Below are 22,114 nucleotides of genomic sequence, written 5' to 3' on the forward strand. Positions count from 1 at the left end.
ATAGTTTGTTAAAGCCACTTTTTATCTTCTACATGATTTAAAAGACTAATACACTTAAAAACAAATGATTCTTAGCTTAAAAGCCAGTAATATTACAACCCTTTGGTTTGTAACTCTGCATTTTGTTTTTTCTACATGATTTAAGAGACTAATGTATTTAAAGAAATGATTAGTCTGTTTTGGGCACACAGTGTATAAAGGTATAATTCAGTGATATCAACCACTGAAAGGGGTGGAGATGCAATTGTAAAGAAGCAGAGTTTGTGGGTGCTACTGAAGTTAAGCTGGTATAAATTCAAATTAAAGGGTTTATAACTTTATGATATAAAGGAGGAATGTGAAGTTGTCATTTAATAGGTATATAGTTTCAGTTTTACAACATAAAAAGTGTGGATATGCTTGGTGGTGCACTGAATGCACTTAATACCAGTGAATGCACACTTAAAGTGGGTAAGATGGTAAATTTCTAGGTTATGTGCATCTTACCACAATAAAGAAACTGGAGGAAGAATTTACAAGGCTATGTGAGGAGCGACTGTGGAAAGCCTGTCAGGCAAGGAGTCTGACTTTCACACTAGTTTTTGGATATACAAGCAACTTTTTTTTTTCTTTTTAAACACCTGCCAAATCACCTCTTTTTTATACTCTCTGGGGCTCCAGCTGTTTTCTTTCTGCAGCAGGACAAGGTCCCGCAAAGCAACTGTAACTTCTTTGCCATATCATATAGATGATGATGGAGGTTTCTTTTGGGAAAAGCTACATAAAGTCTGGGGAAATTTTTCAGGTCTTTAAATCGAAATCTAAAAGTACAGAGCACTTTGAAAATAATTTTTCTTGGTTTCTAATGCAAAATCACAAACTTTTTTAAGATTCCAGAACAATTCTTTAACCACTGTCTCTTAGAAATTTCTAGAAGCATAAGAGGTTTAATATAAAATGCTAAAGATACTTTTAGTAATTATATAATCCCAGCCGAAAAATGTTACCAAGACTACTGATTTATATGCATTCAAGCTTATTAATCTCAAGTATATTTGGCAGTACCTAGTATGTTGTGGAACAAAAAAATCTCAAAATGTCAGGAGGAACTGGCCAAGATTATAAATATACTACTGTTTTAAAATGTATATTAATATATCATGCTTACCGCTGGACATTTACACAAATTTCAGTTATTGCTTACGAAAACCTTCTGTTCAGATATTCTTTAACTTACAACTGAGGATCTGGAAAGCTTTCTGGGCATTAGAAGACTATTATCAAATTTACTTACACATTAAAAATAAACTTGAACTTAGATACATTTGTAATGGTGTGTTCACAACTGAACATTTGAACAGATATACATATATTTGGCTTTTGATTAGAAAATTATTATCCTAATATCCAACTTTGAGAGACTAGAAAACAAGGCTATCAGGAGAGGAGCTGCAGATAACACTCATGTTTACTTGTATATGTAGATGCAAAAGTTTTCATGCCAACTAGTGTAATCCTTTCATCTGACACGTGAAACTAGAACCAGACTTTCCCTAAGCCACGAGTCAGAGCTGAACGAGTCCTAGAAATTCTAACAGACGTGACAATCTTTCCCTGCTCCCACCACCACCCCTTACCCTGCGCCCCAACACTTTCCTTCTCTTCTGCCCAAGCTGCCTCTTGCTATTCCCAAAGAATTCTTTCTAACACTTTTTGATAACTCTTGTAGCATCTCAGAACCTTTACTGTTTGGAAACTTGGTTCATTATACATCTCAAATCTCACTTTCTAAACCCTCTCCTCCATTCTCAGTGAAAAAGCATGGCTGCTCATACTGGAGACTGTTGTTATGTGCTGTGCGTGCCTCTTCTCACTAAATCAAATACTTCACTGGGCTTTAGTCTCTCCCTTTGCCTGTACTTCAGGTTTTGTTTATTTTCCCACAGTGTACGGCAATACGTAACGTTCCGTGAAGTTAATCTGAGATAGGGATCAAATATGAACTCCAGGTCTGAAAGCTGCCCAGCTTAATACATTTTTGCCTCCTCCTCAAAACTTATTCCAGCAAACTTAATGAATTTGACTTTGGTCTGAGACAAAAAACACAATTTGCTGTGGTTTTCTGTATTTATGATGTAGTAATTTTTCTCATCTTCTCTGGGTTTAAGGATGAGGATTGGTTATTTAAACTTAAAGACAACTTTATTGGTTCTCTATAGGTTGGCTTCCAAACAGCATAAGTAAAAAAGAAAATAAACTCTATGAAATTTTAAGTCAACAAATAAAAATATAACCTAAATTTACTTTATAATTTAAAAGGTGTAAAACAAAGGTGCCAGTGTAGACCACTATGTCACATCAGACTTAATGCACCTTTTTATTTTAGATAGTATGTTATTATACATATTTTATGACAAAGTTGCAAAAATTCCCCCCAAAGAAAATTGAGATCTAGGTTCATTAAATCGTCTGCTAAAAGAATTGTTTTAAAGAAAAGTTATGCACTGTGGACTCAATGACTAAGAAAATGTCATTTCTTCTCTGTTTCTGAGGTTCATTATGAGCAGAATATAATAGGTGCTTAACGCTGGGAGACAATCCTCCATGAGTCTCACACTTCTCCATGTCTTACGGACAGCCTTTTTCTAGACCATCTTTTCAAGGACTTTTGTATAGCTAACAGCCTGGGAAGATAGTGGTCGTACTTCCTGCTGTGTTAGGGGCACTATGCTACTTGGACTCATAGGGTACAAGGCACACTGATCCAACTGATGGGGTCTGGACATGGCTCACAGTGTAGAAGGAGCTAAGGTTATCTGTGAGTGTGGTCCTTTAGGCCAAATCAATGTACTGTTGCTGTTGCTTCTCTATCGGAATGTAGACTAGAAATTGATGTGTTACATGCTTTTCTCTTCTGTCCCACAAGTGCTAGAGGAGATTATCCTAATGGGGAGGAGTTGCACACAAAGAAGTGCTAGTGTGACAAACTCTCCTGTGATTTAACACCTGTGGGATGACCAATGGGTCGGGATTTAGTGACAGCACCTCTACCCTCTGATACCCAAAGCTTTCACTATATAAATGATATTCTGCTAGTTGTCAAGTCTAATAATATGTGAATCATATTTTTATTTTTTAAAGCCTTAGTTTCAACTGTTCTGATTATGGTAAGTGTCGTAACACTTCTGCCAGCAGGAGTTGGCTGATAAATCCGAACAGAATTCTGGGGCCTACATTCTGAAGCATGTTGGTCATAGTTTTCGGGACTATGAGAGAGAATGTACAATGCTTAGTCTCTTCAGCAGCCAAGGAAAAGCTGTCTGTTTAGCCCTTAACCACGCACACAAAAACAGGCCCAAAGTTTTTGGGACCCATTCAGTACTGCAGACAATACAAGTTTCTGTGGTTGATGATTTTGCCATTTGGAGCCTCTGGCCTCCAGCTGGTGGCATCCCTTGTGGTTCTGGATTGGTGGCTTTTCTGACACAGATACCAGCTATATTCTTATTGAAAAACAGCTGTAAGCTTCCTACAGGACTATTTTAAAAATTAAATGACTGACTCCTGGAGGCTTTATGACTCTCTGGCCTGATATTTCAAGTTTGGGATAGAATAACTCACACTGAATGACTAACAAGGTGTGAAGATGTCCCCAAACCTCACTTGTCAAAAGGAATAGCCAGACTGGCCCCAGCGGCATCTTGGCTTTACATGACAAAGTGGAAGCCATACTTCTCGGGGAAACTTTATCTTCATCCCATGGTCTGAACCAAAGCTGCTGGCTTGGACAGACCTCAGCTCACTCTGGTTCCCCTAAATGCTTGGGCCTGATTCAGAGATGGTTCAACTAAGCGGAAACCTATCTTACTGACTCTTGAGCTGCACCCAATGGCCTCACAATTTGGTCTGACATGTGGAAAACTACTGACACGTGGCTGACTAAAGAGACTCCATTTTGAGCCTTTACACAGGGAAGCAAATCACGGCTGCTCGTAGAGCTGCTCTCACTACTCACATGAATATCCATAATAAGGGCCCATTCCCTGATGAGCCGACTAGAAGCAAGTCACTGATTAGGTCTGATTGCATTTCTGACGCGGAGAGTGGGTGCCAGACTTGCACTTTCTGCAAAATTTACCCACTTGTCTTATGGCAGAGGAGGCCCCACTGCATGGATCTTTTCTGGCTCCTGCCTGCTCTTGGAAAACTGACCTTGTAACACTTTCAAGACTTTAACGACTTTCGATACCTTTTCAGGTTATCTATCAGCTGGCTTTGGCCATATAACTGGCCCTTGAAATTAGTCTGTGTAATTTTTCAGTTTTCTGGACCATTGGAGCCTGACAGCTATGTGCCTTTTATCACAAAAGCTACTCAACAGTGGGCTGATGGTCTGACTTCACCACTCTCACTTCCTTCTCTGTCCACACACCTTAACAAGGCCATTTGATCAGTTAATGTGGCTGTCCCCAGAAAGGGATCATACTCTTGCCGCTACTTCTTAGGTATGAGCAGGAAAACGTGAAGTGCCTGGAGGACAACACAGACCTAGCTCGACAACTCAGGATTCGTCCTGACCATTCCTGGGCATGAGGCATATTTCTTTTCTCTAACAGGTAGTCCCAGGCCAGCATGATCAACACATCCTGAGGGTGCAAAGGAGGTTTAGGGTTTACACACTTAATCCTGGTTAAGTTTTATAAAAATGAACTTGCTTGTCTTCTTCCAGACCCTTTCAGATGACAGTTCTAGGTGTGATTAGAGAATGATTGGGAAAAAAGGTGAAGTTAGAGCTACTGAAATGGGAAGCACTAATTTTAAGAAGGTAATAGATAATAACCATTCGGTACCTTTCAAAGGAAAACCTTAGATTCTGAGACGTACAGGGAAGGGAAGAACATTAATGACCTTTTGTCCTTTATGATGACCTGAAGCCGTCCTCCATAAGAGAAATGCCCCTGTAGGGCCCTCACAAGCTTCTGCAAGCACCTTACATTTAACTTACCACTTGGTCTGCCATCTCCTTCCATGAGGCTGTGACCATGCTGTGACAGTCATTTCCCTTAACTTTACTGAGAAGCCTATCAAGGCAGCAGGGGACCGCCCCAGGATCCTGCACCTTTCACGTAAAACATCTCCGGGTATTTTCCCCACTCCCGTTCTCAGTCATCCTATGGGGTGGACAAATGCCACCTGGAAGCTGTCCATGAAGGATAAAACCTCAGATCCCTCATGGTTCTTGGCACTTAAAAAAGTTAAGGTAAACTACGCTTAACAAAACTAAAGCAAACTGACTCTTGGTTGTCAGTGTCCCCTTGGTTAACGATTTGTTAAATGCAATCACATTTCAGAGAGGTGACTTCATGGCAGATTGAGCCAGTCTGTTTGCTTGAGGCTAATTTATTAAGACAATTTTATATTTACTTCTTTGATAGCATGTAATTCACTGAAAATATCCAAATGCATTTCTGGCATCTCCTGAACAGGGGGCTATTATATCTGTCTGTGTACCTATCCCAGCACCAAGCATGGTGCCTGCCATATTGTAAGCATTCAGTATTTGTTGGCTGGGAGGGAATAAAAAAAGGTTTGCATAGATGTATATGACTACAACTCTTTCGTGATATGTCTTAAAGAAAAGTCTGGACTTAATCCAAAGTCAACTATTGTTATGACTTAAATAAGCAATAAAAGGGAAGACCTTTTTGAATATTCAAAGGACTTGAGAGATAACCTACTAAAATTAATAAGTGTTTTCAACAAAGTCTCTGGATACAGGGTCAGTATGCAAAATTAAAATAATATCAGAAAACATCAAATACCTAGGAATAAATCTAACCAAAAATGTGTTAAGACCACTATGAAGAAAACTACAGAGCATTAGGGGCAGAGATTTTAAGTGGCTTAAATAAATGATGAAATTAGTCTACATTCATGAATGTAAAAATTTAATATCCTAAAAATATCAGTTCTCCCAAATTGACTCATAGATTCACTGCAATCTCAGAGAAAATCCTACTGTATACTGTGCAGATTGACAGGATGAGTCTAAAATTCATACATAAATAAAACAGGTCAACAGTAGCAATAGTAGTAGTAGTTCTTTCTTGGAGAGGAAAAACCAAGTTGGAGCTCTTATAAAACTAGATAACAAAACTTATTATAGATTATACATTAATTAAAGTAGTGACATAAGGATAAGAACAGAATGATGAGAAAAATTAAGAGAATCCACGCAGTTTCCCAAATTCGAACAAAGTTTCCACTCATCCATTGTGAAATGTACTGGCTGTGCAACAAGTGGTCCTGAGCCCATAAGATAACCAGATATGTGTGTCTGAAGGGGATCTTGACCCCTTCCTCACACTGCAGCCAAAAATTAATTCCAGATGTAACCACAGACTTAAATATTGGAAGTTAAGATAATAAAGTTTCTAGAATATCCTAATGACATATGAGCAAGTAAAAATTTCTTGTACGTCACAATGATTAAAAACTCTTATTTTTAATTTAAAATTAGAAATATTCTGTTCATCAAAGTAAACCATAAAGAGAGAAAAGGTAAATTCCAGAATTTAGAGAAGACATTTGTAAGGAAAAACAAGGAAAACAAGGAAAAATATATTCTCTGTATTCAGAATATATAAAGAACGCCTACAAATCAATAAGAAAAAAGATATACAACCCAACTTACAAATGTACAAATGGTTGATCATGTCACAAATCCAAATATCCAAATGGCCAGTAAACATATGAAAAAGTATTCAACATTATTAGTTATGAGAGAAATGCAAATTAAAACAGCTAGAAACACATTACAGATCTCCTGGAATGAGAAAAAGACGTGAAAACACAAAGTGTTGGTGAGGATAGAACTCCTCTGAAACTCATATTTTGCTGATAGGACTGTAGACTGATACAATCACTTTGGAATACTATCAGGTACTATCTACTAAACATAGGTAAACGTTATGACACAGAAATTCAATTCCCAAAAGAAATTTGAGTATGCACATCAAATGACGTGTACAAAAACGTTCATAGCATCTTTAGGCATAATAGACAATACTAGAAATAACTCAGTAACAAATAATCCAACAATAGTAGGACAGTGGTATATTCAAATAATAGATTAAAATGTAGTATAATCAAAGAATGGTAAATATACAGCTACACTCAACCACATAGATTAATCTCACAGACATAATATTATGTAAAAAAAAAAAAGAGTACATACTGGATGATTCCACTTACAGGAAGCTCAAAACTAGGCAAAACTAATCTATGATGATGGAGGTGTGAATGCTATGCAGACATGAGGAAGTCTTCTGGGGATAGATAGTCATATATTCTATATCTTAATCTAAGTGTTGGTGATGGGGATTTAACTGTCTAGAGAAGAGGGAACAGAATGTGCAGAACTAAGGATGTAAAATACAAGTAAGTGCTCTGTCCAGTAAGAAGATGCTCAGTGTGGCTAGAGCATACGGACGCCACTGGTGGAAGTGGCGAAGATGTTTCTAGAGTTTGCTGCCTTGTTGTGGAATACTTCAGTAACAATTTAAGGAGAGTGTTCTCATTTTGCTAGGCAACAAAGAACTACTAATGGTTGCTCAAGAGGACATAAATAAGCTTAGAGTTATACTTAATGAAGAATAATTGATAAAACATTGTGTAAATCCGGTTGAAGAATACACAGAAATTCTTGTAATATTCTATAACCATGTTTACACACTGTAAAAGCCTGTGCCATAGATGAAGCAGATTTAAAAAATTAGAAGCATACATTTTTGAGTGTGATTTGAAAAAAATCTGCAACACAGTATTAAGAGGATAAAAATCTTAGAAACTGGTTTAGATCCAAAACAGTACACTAAAATATTTTAAGACCATATTTATATGTTGTAGTTGGCACTTACTTCATCAAATGTAAAATCTTCTAAATCTATTTCTTCATATTCTTCTTCAGATTCTTCATTCTTAATAGCCTCAAGAGCCCTTGTCAGTTTTTTTCGCAAAAGAAAGCCCTTCCAAACTGCCTAAACAAAAATTTAAAGCATGTTATACAAGGTTATAGATCAAACTCCAAACCAGATTCTCTGTGTTATCCCATTAGGAAGATAAAACATCTTAGACCTTAGTTTAATGGCTCAATAATCTGTTTTTTGAACTTTATGTGACACTTAAAACTGCAAGATAAATGGAACGACTGCTTGTGTCTAAAGTTCTGAATCTCAGGAGACTTTCCTTGTGGTAAGCAGAAAAGAATCTTTCAAACTCCCTCAACTGCACATGTAGGTCAACCAATCAATTATCTGACAATTCCTCCAGGACCCACTCTAAATTAAGAAGAAAGAGATACAGAGGAAAACCAATTTTGCTAATTTTCAAATGATTGTGTATAAAATAAACTAACACACATTTAGGAAAACTTCTACATATATAAATGACCATATTAGAGACTTGGTATTCTGGCCCTGAACAATGAACTAATTTCATCTTTAAATAAACCAAGCACATATAACAGAATTAAAAACATTCAGATTCATCAATAAAATTGGAGTAGGAAAAGCTTTCCTAACTATAACTCCAAGAATGTGGGAGCTTTTAAAAAATGAGTATCGTTATATACGGGTAGGGAGTAAGCTCCAGGATGCGAAGTAAGTGTGTATTGCACGCTTCCATTTATCTATGAAAAACCATATAAAATGGATAAGAAACAAATATATTATATAAACCTAAATATTTAAATATACAGGTATATTCGGTAGCTAATATTTGAAAAGTGAAAGCATAAAGCATAAAATTAATTTTAAAAATTGTTACTTATAGAGGTAGAAAACAGGGTAGAAGGTACAGCAATAGAAGACAGACTTCTCTGAATACACCTTGCTTACATTTGACTTTGGAATTGTGCCCGTGCATGAGATAACCATAAAATAAATTAATATGAAATGAAAAGAAATTCCTGAGAAAATATAAAAATATATTTTCTGCTATGGGCATAACTACATAGAAGTTACTTAAAGTGACTTTAAAATAGATTTGACTATTATAATCCTAGTGAAATACACTCAAAAGATAAATTTAATTACAAAAGTTACCTTAAATATGTTTTCAGTAATTATATTGTTAGTAATAAAATTGGTATTGTTACTCTGAAAAAAAATTATATTGAGAAGAGGAATATACAAACATAATTGTCAGAGCATATATGACAGTAGAAGTCACACACAATCTCTGCAGCAAACAGCCTAGCAAGCCAAGTCACAACAATTAGCCAAGAATGGTTAAGACTTGGTCAATGACTGCCAACTTCTCTATTTCTTGTCCCTACTTCTAACTGAGGGCCAACGAGAGATAGTCAAATAGGCTTCCCAAAGCAATCACATAAGATGACCCACTTCTAGTTGGGCATGTATCTATGTATGTGTGTGTGTGTGTGTGTGTGTGTGTACACACAAGAACATACATAGTGAAAATAAACAAGGACTGCACAAGTGAGAGAAAACAGGTTACAGCAAGGGAGTCAGCCACCATCACTGGCCTTTGGCATAGACTCAAAGGCAGGAAAGGGAGTAGGAAGAATGTATATACATTTATGTACAGTGATGAACACATAATTGTCACATAGAAGGCATTCATTAAATATTATTTCGCCAATTTCCTTGTCCCCTTGTTTTTGACAATTCTATTTACTTCTTAGTTTATCGAACAAAAAAAGTGTGAAATTAAATACTGCAGAAAGTTCAAAAACTATAGTTAATTAAATTTAAATCATTTTGCCTCTTAACATGAATTTTAGTATAGAAATAATATTCTACTATTTTCTAACTTGCTATGAATAAATTACAACTGCTCAAGAGATTTCAAAGCTCTTCTAATCTGAGGAGAAAGGATGTTAATATGAATTAAGAATTTCAACAGTATTAAATGGTAAAAACAGAAGAGAGGACATCTTTGTGTGATGAGGAACATCATTAAAAGTACTGCCTGAGAAAGAGAACTTTCTCTTTTAAACTTGCCTAGGGTGGAGAACACCATCAGCTTTCCGCCCTCTTTATCAGTCCCCTGTAGGCGGGCTGTTATTACAGACCTGGGCATGTCACGTGCTGTGGGTGACTGGCATGTGTAAGCTAGCTACCTTGGAGGGAAACATAATATTTGTGATTTTCCCCCTTTTGTCTTGGTCTGCTTAGGGGCTGGAGTAACAAAAATACCATAGACTTGGTGGCTTTTAAATAACAAACATTTACTTCTTCCAGTTCCGGAGGAGGCTAGGGAGTCTAAGACCCAGGCACTGACAGATTCATTGTCTGCTGAGAGCAGGTTCCTGGTTCACAGACGGCTGTCTCCTCACTGTGTCCGCACATAGTGGTGGGGACTAGAGAGCTCTCTGGAGTCTTCCACTCATGGGGGCTCCACCATCATGATATACTCACCTCTCAAAGGCCCCACCTCCAAATATCATCACATTGGGGATTAAGTTTCAATATGATGAATTTTGTGGAGAACACAAACATTCAGCCTATAGTACCCTTCATTTTGGGATTTTTAAAAACTCCTCTCTTTTTTGATTTCTTTATCTGGCACTTATTCTCTCTTGGTTCCTTGTTACCTTTCAAAAGGCTTTCTCTCTGACACGACAAATGGGTGTGTAACTTCTCCATGCTGGGGAGGCACCCTTCATAGCCCTTCTTCCCTGACCCTGTTCTAGCAAGGTTCTAAGCATTAGGGAAACAAGCCTTCTCTCCACTGATTCTCTTTTTTGGTCAGATCATCTTCTCTTCCTCATGTGTCCGTACCCACTCCCCTTTTTCTTATACCAACATAATGATAAGATATCAAGATAAGGTGCAGACCTAGGGAGAAGAGAGTATAAAGGGAATTCTTTAATACAGATCTTCAGTGATAAGAACAAAGTATTGATTTATTATACCTTATATATAATCCAGCCCAACACATTAGGGATAAGACTTCTGCAAAGTTCTAGACCGTGATGCATGATGTGCATTTTTCTGATGTGACACATGTAGATACCTCCCTCATGAATCTGCAGAGGGTTAGAATTCAAGTCCCAGCCACCTCTATTCAGTTTATGAGAAATAAAGGTAATATAAATGTGTAACAGTGGCTTAAAGACTTAAACATAAGACAAGACACTATGAACTTCTTAAAAGAAAACAGGCAAAACTTTCTCCAACATAAATCTTAGCAATGTTCTCCTAGGGCAGGCTATGCGGGCAATAGAAACAAGAGCAAAAATAAACAAATGGGACCTAATTAAACTTATAAACTTTTGCACAGCAAAGGAAACTGTAAACAAAATGAAAAGACAATCTACAGAAAAAGAGAAAATACTTGCAAACAATGTGACTGACAAGGCCTTACTTTCTAGAATATACAAACAGCTCACATAATTCAATAACAGACTCAATAACAACCCAATCAAAAAATGGTAGAAGACCTAAACAAACGTTTCTCCAATGAAGACATACAAATGGTCAATAGGCACATGAAAAAATGCTCTAAATTGCTAAGTAACAGAGAAATGCAAATCAAAACTACAATGAGGTATCACCTCACACCAATCAGAATACCCACCATTAAAAAGTCCACAAAAAATAAATACCAGAGAGGGTGTGGAGAAAAGGGAACTCTCCTTCACTACTGGTGGGAATGCAGTTTGGTGCAGCTATTATGGAAAACAGTATGGAGATTCCTTAAAAAATGAAAATAGACTTACTATATGATCCAGCAATCCCACTCCTGGGCATATATCTGGAGGAAATTCTAATTCAAAAAGATACCTGTACCCCAGTGTTCATAGCAGCACTATATACAATAGCCATGACATGGAAGCTAACTAAACTGTCCACTGACAGATGACTGGATAAAGAAGATATACACATACACAATGGAATGCTACTCAGCCATAAAAAAAATGAAATAATGTCATTTGCAGTAAAATGGATGGACATGGAGATTCTCATTCTAAGTGAAGTAAGCCCCAGAGAGAAAGAAGAAATACTGTATGACATCACTCATATGTGGAATCTTAAGAAAAAGGCACAAATGAACTTATTCATAAAACAGAAACAGACTCACAGATATAGAAAACAAACTTATGGTTACCAGTGGGGGAAGAGGGTGGGAAGGGATAAACTGGGAGAGACTAACTACTATACATAAAATAGATAAACAGCAAGGTCTTACTGTATATCACAGGAAATCATATTCAACATCTTGTAATAACTTATAATGAAAAAGTATGCAAAGCAATATATATGTGCAACTGAATCACTATGCTGTACACCATAAATTAACACATTGTAAATCGATGATATTTCAATAAAAACAAGTTTTCAAAATGTGTAGTAAGTAATGTTCAGATTTTTCTTCTAACTTATTTACTCATGTCAAGGTTTTAATTTTCTCCCCATAATTCATTTATGATTTTATGATCTACATCTTTCTTTCTCATATATTCAAATCAATTCTGTGGCCTTCTATCAATTCTGACTTGTGTCTGTATTAGACAAACCTGACGTCTTTTCCTTTTCTAACTACCATTAACTCCCAATCCCAGAACATATCACACATTTGTTTCCTGTTAAAATTGTTCATGCATCTCTGATCATTTTCCTCCTATATTCTCTTTATACTCTGCCCCTTATGGTAGTCTAGTTGCACTATAACTTCTTATGATACCAGGAATATGAATTCTAAGTTGTTTAACTCCCAGTATCCTTTATACCTGGGTTCCATCCTCTTACCTAGTTACATCAAGCCCTGTCTATTTCTCAAGTTGTATCTTACATTCTTTGTATTAGTTAGGGTAAGCTAAGTGCCATAATAAAAACATTCAAAAATGTATAATAACTCAAAAACAATAATTTATTTCCTGATCACATAACAAGCACTGAGAGGGTGAACAAGACATTGAGCAGCACCTTACCAAAAGTGATTCAGGTATCCTGGCTTTGCAACTCTGCAATCCCAACAGACAGTGTCCAAGGAAGCCCCAAAGACTTTTATTTCAGCCAACCAGAAAAGGAAAAGAATATGAAGGAAAGTCTGAGGGAGGTTTCATGGGCCAGACATGAAGTGGTGCACATAGGTTTCACTTACTCAGAAAAAGGGCCACACTAAAGTGCAAGGGAAGCTGGAATATCTAGACTGATGTCTGCTAGGAAGAAGAGACTGTGGGTTTTGGTGAGCAGAGAGCCGTCTCCACCACCTCCTTCAGGAAATCTTTCATTTTGCTCCTTCTAAAGCCCAGGGTATTTCTACTCTGCTCTCCAGGATGGTTAGGCAGCCTGGAATTCACATTTTAAGACGAGTAGTTTAAGAAACCAGATGATTATACTCAGAAGAGAAAATGAAGTTGAGTTGATTTCAAGATTTTAAGTACCATGATGTACGTCCAAAAAGACTTGTTCTAAGTTGCAAAGGAAGGCTGAACTATGCTTACCTTTGTTACAGAGACAAACTTAACAAAAGGACATTGAACAGATATATCAGATACTGAACGAGGCTGTTAATCATAAAGTAATGAACTTCGCTTTATTGAATGGAATGAAGCAAAAGTTTAATATCCATTTACTATCAATGCTAGCAAAATGTATTGCTCATCCACTGATGACAGGAGGGAGTTTGGGCTGTGTGACATTTTCATTCCCCATGTAGCAGAACAATATTTTGAGATGGTAACTGAGGTTCCTTTCTTTTCCTCAGAGTTTCCTTGAATCCATTGCCCTCCCTCCACTCCCAGCACCATTCAGGCATCAGTAACAGCTTTGTCTGTGCATTGCCCTGAGGAGTACAGTCCAAGCTAAGTCAACTGAAACACTAAAAATATTCATTAGAACCATAGCAAAGATAATTCTCTTGAAATTTATGGCTTTAACGGCAAAACCCAGCAACTTAATTTTAAGGCTGTCTTTCCAGTTGCCTTTGCCAATACCTTGGAGGCATCACTGACTCCTCCCTGTCTTTCAAAAACCATATCCCCACGTACTAATACCATCAGCTCAACCTTCAGAGTACATACGTATACCTCCAAGATAAGTCCACATATATTCTGGAATGTGACTTTCTTACCACTTCTGCTGCTGCACTCTGCAACTTCCTACTGCTCTGTAAGCACTGCGGGTATAGTCCTAAATCAGTGCCTTTGAATCTGATACTCTGCTGCCTAGAATATTCTTCCCCCAGGTGTCCCATGGCTTATCTCTCGCTGCAGTGCCACCTTTCCTGGGCTTCCACATCCATCCTGCCTAACATGATTAATTTTCCTTTGATCCTCCTATCTTGCTTTCCCTGCTTTATCTTTCCTCTTAGTACTTATCAGTAACATATTATCTGATTTATCTGCAGATCCAAATAATGTAAGCTAGTAAAATTTTGTGTCAAGTCATAGTTACTAAATGAATGAATAAAGGGAAACATAAATTTTTTTTTTAGTTATTATCATTCAATTCAGGTGTAGTACTATGAATTTCCAGACCTTATTTTATGTACTTATTTAATTTGTCTGCTTCTTCCACCAGGACACGAACTCCATGAGGGAAGAGATCTTGTATGTTTTCTTCCCATTTATGTCTCCTGAGCCTAAAATAGTGCTTGACAAACAGCACGTTCTAAAAAATATTTGATGAGTGAATAAATAAAAGGAAGAATGTGATTAGGTGGAATGTCATTTTGAAATCTGGTCTTGGTGAGGCTGAATCAAGTCTATTCACTGGTTGCTTTCTGAATTTTTAAGTTAAATGGGTATTCGAAGGACTTTAACAATTATTTTAGTAGATTTTTCAACATGCTGCTAGAAATAGCTATAGATTAGGCCAAGTGAGACCTGCTTTGTTTTTTTAATTACAGAATAGTCAGTTTACAATGTTATGTGAGACCTGCTTTAACTAATCAAATGCTAGTGGCAAATGTGGCAACTGACACATCTGAAGGGAAGTTTTAATATGATTGCGTGGTCCAGCTTGACCCTCAGTCATAAGAACAGTATTTACAAATTACAGACGACTCCTTCAGCCTAGATACCAGGCAGAAGCACAGCCAGCCTGCAGCCTACAGGTCACGTGAATAAGAAATATATCCATGTATTTGAAAACCACTAAGATTTGGGGATTGCCTGTTACACAGAATAACCCAGTGAAAGATAACTAATACATCTCTCATGATTGATTATTTCACCAAAAGATTAAAACTAACCTGAATAACAATAGCAGCCTTCTCCCTCTGTTCTAGGATATTCACAGTGTTTTTTATTTCTTCTTTCTTTAAATTGTTTGATTTTCGATGCAGGAATTTGGCGGGGATGTCAGGGGTCCTACTGCAGCAGTACGTAGCTTTGTAGAGAGATGAACCTGTCTGCGCACAATGTAACCACGCCAGTATGCCTGGATTACCAGAGCTGCCACACTATTTGGAGGAGAAAAAAAATTTATTACCCGTAAAGACGCAGTTGTAGATAAGAGGTCCTCATAAGCTATATTTACTTACAAACATAGACTATATAAAGCATTATTTAAAAATAAGACCCATTTTTTTTTAACAATAGTCACAGAAGTAAAAATAGTATGAAACCTTCAAATCTGAAGAAGAGAGATGGGCCAGTAACTTAGAGAGGGGTATGAGTACTGGGGATTTTTGTCTGTTTCTTTTAAGGAAGAAGGTATTACTGAGATTTTGTATGATACTGAAGATGCTGAACCAGTAGGGGAGGGGGGAGTGGCAATGCAAAAGAGGGGGACAAATGTAGGAGCCAGTGTTGAGTTGGCAAGAGAGGATGGGACCTTGTTCACAGCGAAGAGATTAGGTTTTGAGAGGAAGGAGGGTCCCACTTCACTGTAAAAGGACCCATCAGGTCTTGCTAGCTACACTCTGCTCCCTACCCATGGACAAATACTTAAATCACACCCTTACAAGCCCAGTAGTAAATTCTAACATTTTTCCAGCCTACATCTATTTGCCAGTTTCAGGTACAGAATCAATCAACACTGTGTTTTTCTCACATCCCCACAGGCTCCCCCAGCAACACTAGCAAAGTCTGACTAATCATGTACATTAACTTTAAGTGGGTTCTCAGTTTGCTTGATCATTTAACTCTTTGTAATTGTATGTTTTCCTTTCCCCACGCAGATTATTGCAGGAATATTACCAAGATACAGAGTATAGTCAAAGTGCTAATTATTGTCTTGATCGCCCTTCAAACTTCCGAGTTTAGTTTAAAAGGCATCCAAAGGACAAGTGACTCTTGCATATCCACCTTCCTCGGGCTCCCTTGAAACAGTTTTCAATAATTTTATAATTGCCAAACCCAATGGATTTTTTTTCATTCCTCATAACAGTGACTTTAAGGCAAAGTGGAATTAAGTGATAAACTGCCAGGCATGACCATACATTTTTTTTTCTCATAGAAATATATTTGTGGGAGATTAGAAAGGAATGAGGTACTATTTTTTTTATTGTTATTAATGTTGTTATCATCATCATCACCATTTACCTAAAGCCTGAGAAATCCTTCAATCTATTTGGCTATGAATAGAAAATTAAAGTCAGTGGATAAAACTTCTTTCTTGCTTAAAATAAACTCCTCGTACTTCTAATAAATGGGAAAAATGTATTTCAACAAATCTTTTCCTCCTTCTAGGGTAAACAGAACTTAGCAGATTTTGCTATGGAATTAATTCATGTTTGGTTATTTAACCATTAACTCATTCCTTCATCTTTTGAACAAAAAAGAGTTAGGGAATTTTAAGACACTATAATATGTATTTAGGTGATAAAGAAAAGCATCTGAAAATGTATTTGTAATGTATAACTGGTAAAGAATGAAGGGTTTGTAAGAAAACACATTTAACCTGAGACAGCATCTTTTATTTCTCTACAGATACATACAAGATTCACTGACTGGAATGGTGACTTTCTTGTAAAGCTGACTAGTCTTTGAGTGCTTGAATTCCTTGGCCCACTATCATCAAAATTTCCCAAGGGAGAAAATAAAGAGATAGATGAGGGAAACTTTCCTCAGTGACACCATGCTTTTCATCATGCAGAAGGCAGTGAAAGCAGGTAGAGAAGCTGACTTTAGGGCTTCCTTAATGGAGGGTGCTCTCCATGTTGAGAAAAACAGCTCAGATTATAACAGTCATCACCACCATCATCATCATCATCGTCATCATCATCATCATCATCTCTTTTTTAGAAAAATAATGATGATAAAAATGCCCTTAGCATAAGAACACATATAAATCATACTTAGGAAACACCTACACAATGACGGTGAATCTTCCTGAATCACTGAATGGCAAGGTTCGGCAAGTGGATAGACATTTTCTTTTCCCTTTATTCTTTAGATTTTTGGTATGTGTGTATTTTCAGTCCTTCATCCTTCCTTATTATTATCATTTGGCTATTTTATTTATCATGGATTAAGAAATTCTAAATGTTATTTGTCTGAAATTTCATGAGCAAGGTCTGGAGTGTTTGGAGCTAATAGGATTCAAATAGGAAATATCTGGGGTGTCCTGGTTAACATTACCCAAATATGGTGCCTTGGCATACTGACTATTTTAAGCTGAAGGAATTTGAGAAAAGGCACGCGCAGGGAAAATTTTCTGACCTTCCCTGGAAGCATGTCATAAGACTGTCATGTGAGAGGTCTTTATAGTATTTTTTAGAATAATGTGGTTATTTCTTTTCTCCTTAAAATTCATTTTAATTATTTAGAGATTAGAGGGCAGAAAAAATAATTTCACACGTACTCATTTTAAATTAAATAGTCAATTAAACCAGAACCTGTCAAAATTCAACCAAGTTAATCTGCACTGTAGTTAATAACTTGTACATATCATAAAAACATAATTAAGGGAATTAACATGAAATATAATACTGATTAAGTCCTTTACCCAGTTACCATTTGGTAATAATGACTAAGCCAAAAAATAATAAAATACAACTGCAAAAGAAAAATGATCTATAAATCTTACATTTTTTCAGGATGTTCAACATTTTGACAGTTCTCCAGCAGACACCTTGTCGTGACTGTTTCCATGAATGGGACTCTTTTGGTGGGGATACTGCTTGCCTTGATGTCTTCTCTTTTCTCGCCTACTATTTTTGAATGATTTCTTCCTTCAGTATCTTCAGATAAGGAGAGGCTGGTTAATGGGGAGTGACTAGTGCCAGATTCTTTCCATTTTTCAGAAATACCTGGTGAATCCAGTTTATGTTCATTCACACAAGAGTAAGGGACTGTGTTTTGCAGTATGCTGTCACTGTTTGTAGGAGCCAGATGATTTTGCTGGGCTTCTGATCCACCTCTCTTGGTGACACTCACATCCCCTTGTTCATGTGCACATCGACATTCATTACTAAGTGTCATCAATTTCTTAAAATAATGGCAGAGATTTTCTGCAGCATCCAAGGTGAATATATTTCTGAGCAAATAAATAATGAGGATGTTTAATAAGAAGAATTATATCAGCAGGTATTAAAACTTGTACAGGTTTTGAAAATGTCCCTGTGTGGCCTGACATGAATATTAAACTTTACTACAGCATTCATTAAAAATTTATTTCTGGTTGTTTATATTAAAATTGATCTCATTTCCAACAAAATCTGAAAATATTTGTTTAGTTAATTTCAATCCATCAATCCAGACAAAATGTCTGGAAGTTTTAGAACCATTTTTATTCTAGGTATTTTTGGTACAAATGAATGAGAAAAATCCATGCTTTTACTACCACAAACATGAGAAATCATGGCTGCCTAAATTTGGAGAAGTTATTTATGAAACAAAGTTAAAAGTACTTTGTACGTTGACTTTTGCCATGCAAAATATTTGTATTGGACTTTTAAACAAAGAACCTATGGGAAAGTTTTTATTCCCAATTTCTCTGGAAAAAGAATCCATTGCAAAGAGAATTCAAATACTTTAAGACATAAATGCTTGTGATTCTCTTGAACAATTGTTGGATTTAACTACACCAAACAAAATGAAAGGAACTATCATTTCCTAAAATGTAGAGGTAGACAGTTCATATGTCCACAAAGGTAATTATTAGACATTAGCATAGGTTCCTCTGATATATTTTTGATATTTTGTGTTTTATTCATTTTCTAGGCTAATAATGCAGAAAAGGTTCAATTCAATATTGGATGTCAATTGTTTCTGGTTAGGTGTTGAATTCACCACCATTTATGGTTAAACATAAAGAACAGAGTCTATTTTCCATTCCAAATTGAAACTTTAAGTTGCAATGACAATCAATTATCCAAAGAATTGAGGAATCTAAATTTCAGTATAAGAAGTGTCAAGAGTCACCTTTATATAAAAATTGTAGATTGTTATACGTTTAGATTTCTGGAAAGATAAATGTGAAAAACCTTAGTATTTTTTTAAAACTATACATTATAACAATTGGAACAATTTTTAAAGCTGTAACATTTATTTATAACCTGAATAGACTATATTCAAAAACATTTAAATAGAAAAACCAACTCTCACATAGAATAAGCATGTATGAAAGTAAAATAGCAATAATTTAAGTATGTAATCTAATAATTAAGTCTAGACATTTGGAAGCTCCATTTCATCAGAAGTGAAATATAAAATAATTTTCCTTTTTAATTTGTATTTTCTGGAGCTATATAAATTAGAAAATACAGTTTTAAAAACATCAGTTGTAATGCTTCCAGAATTCAGGGTAAGGAATGGGAAATTCTCTTCCGTTGATTTTTTTCTTTTAGGACTCTACTTTCCAGCTTTTGCCTTCCAAATATATGCATGTGATGACTCCTTTTCTCTACTGCATTCCTATAATACCTTAATATACAAATATATGTGTAACATGATACTTTACATGTTATAAATATATATATAAATATTATATGCTTTATAAAATTATCTTGCTCTGTTGTAACTATTTATCTAATTTTCCCTTAAAGTAATCTGTGAATTTTTTAAGGGTAAGTGTAATACTTAGCTTATTATGTGTCTTGCCCATCAATAATTGTTGAATTAATTGTATAACCAACCGAATGTTTGCACCTTGTCTTAAAACCATCATCATGCTTTCAATTCTTATCTAATTTAACATTTAACATCATCTTATCTCTTATCTAGTTTAACATTTAAATTATGTTTTAAATTATATTCAATATACATATTAATACATTTCAAATAATAAAAAAGATGGTGCCTAGAAGTTCTTTTTTAAAGCAAAAATATCCCTGAAACACACTGTACTAATCCAAAAGAGTATGACTGTATTAATGAGAATAATTTTTAAACATATGTATAAATTGCATTATATTTTTTAATTATAACAAGGGAAAGATAACAGTCTTACCCTTTTCCAGTAATATATTTCTCAGTTAGTAAATTAAATTCTCTAATCTGGGACCGACAAAGTACCAGGAAATGCTCTAATTCTAGTTGATAGTGTTCTTCAGTGTGACTTTCTGAATAAGAGGGTAGCATTTCATCATTGAGGATTCTTAGAGCAGGTAATATTTTAAGTAGAGAATGCCTATTGGAAACAGGAAAATAATTAATCTTGAAAAGGAGAGTTTATATCTAAAATAATTACATGCCTATTACTTAATATAAGCACAGAGTATAGTTCAGAAGCCATTATTGATTTTGCAGAGAAAATATACTGTTAAATTAATTTTTTAAATGTATGGTATCATATCATGTACAAAGTAAGTTTTAGAGTTTTTGACACACATTTAACCATTTTCTTCTAAAATACAAATGGGAAATTCAAGCAGTTGGAAACTTGGGCTGCGAGTAAATAAAAGGCTGCATTATGAGAAGCACAGTATCAGACACACTCCTTTAAAAATAATATAATTAAAATAAGTTGCTGTTTATTTCAGAAATACATATGAGTTCTGATTGAGTCTCAATAAAATATAGTAAGAGTTGGGCTAAAACAAGCAAGGTGGTGATTACCATGATTTTCATGATCTGAAAAATCCAAAATGATAATATTTCTCCTTGAATTATAATTCAAGGATTATAATAAAAATCTATTATAATATAATAAAATCTATTATATATTTAATATATATTATATAATATATATTTTACTTACTCAGAAAAAGGGGTACACTATATATTATATTATATATAATACAATCTATTATAATATATTAAAAATAAGAAATGGGCAAAAGTATATATCAATTTAAAAGAGCAATGCTGTGAAAAACTAGGTCAGAAAGCAAGAGTGGTCCACCAAGCCTAGCCACTTAGAAGTACTTCCCAAGCCTTTCACAAGACGAGCCTGGGCTTTTAACAAGGCTATTGATGGTCACAGGGGCAAAATAGACTTCTCGAATGGGTAAAACTCCTTAGTGAAAAACTAACAGTTCCTATGAGGAAAACTACCAATCACTGACAAAAGATATCAAAGAAGACTAAACAAATGGAAAAACGTCCCATGAAAAATCTTCATGGATAAGAAGATTCAATATTGTCAAGAAGTCAGTTTTTCCCAACTTGATCTATGGATAAAATACAATTCCAGTAAAATACCAGCAAGATATTTTGTGGATATCAACAACTGATTCTAAAGTTTATATGAAGAGGCAACACATGCTGAGAGTCTACTTAATTTTGAAGGAGAAGAGCAAAGTTGGAAGACTAACACTACCTGACTTCAAGATTTACCTATGAAGCTACAGTAACCAAGAAAACGTGGTAACAGCCAAAAATAGACAAGTAGATCAGTGGAACAGAAGAGAGAACACAGAAATACACCCACATAATACAGTAAACTGATCTTTGACAAAAGAGCAAACACAACACAAGAAGAAAAGATAATCCTTTCAACTACTGGTGCTAGAACAACTGAACACCCACATGAAAAATAAAATCTAGACACAGACCTCTCACCTTTCACAAAAATTAGCTCAAAACGGATCATAAACCTAAAAGCAAAATGCAAAACCTTGAAACTCCTAGAAGTTAAATAGAAGAAAATCTAGATGACCTTGGTTATGGGAATAACTTTTTAGGTACAATACCAAAGACATATCTGTGAAAAAATTATTGATGAGTTGAAATTCCTTAAAATTAAAAATTCCTGCTCCTAGGGACACTGTAAAG

General features: G+C 35.6%; 2 protein-coding genes across 2 annotated transcripts in view; one reads left to right on the forward strand and one right to left on the reverse strand.

Moving 5' to 3' along the window:
* Nucleotides 1-22,114, forward strand: part of TSPAN19 (tetraspanin 19) — a 208,018-nt gene that overhangs the window by 99,656 nt on the left and 86,248 nt on the right. The gene's annotated exons all lie outside the window — the stretch shown is intronic.
* LRRIQ1 (leucine rich repeats and IQ motif containing 1) overlaps nucleotides 1-22,114 on the reverse strand; it is a 235,015-nt gene that overhangs the window by 62,142 nt on the left and 150,759 nt on the right. The window contains 5 exon segments of the mRNA XM_032493693.1: nucleotides 7,899-8,018; nucleotides 15,205-15,278; nucleotides 15,281-15,414; nucleotides 17,985-18,434; nucleotides 20,349-20,528. Coding sequence (XP_032349584.1) covers nucleotides 7,899-8,018; nucleotides 15,205-15,278; nucleotides 15,281-15,414; nucleotides 17,985-18,434; nucleotides 20,349-20,528 — 958 coding nt within the window.

The sequence above is a fragment of the Camelus ferus genome, chromosome 12 (genome assembly GCF_009834535.1).
Source record: "Camelus ferus isolate YT-003-E chromosome 12, BCGSAC_Cfer_1.0, whole genome shotgun sequence".
In the NCBI taxonomy this organism is placed as follows: domain Eukaryota; kingdom Metazoa; phylum Chordata; class Mammalia; order Artiodactyla; family Camelidae; genus Camelus; species Camelus ferus.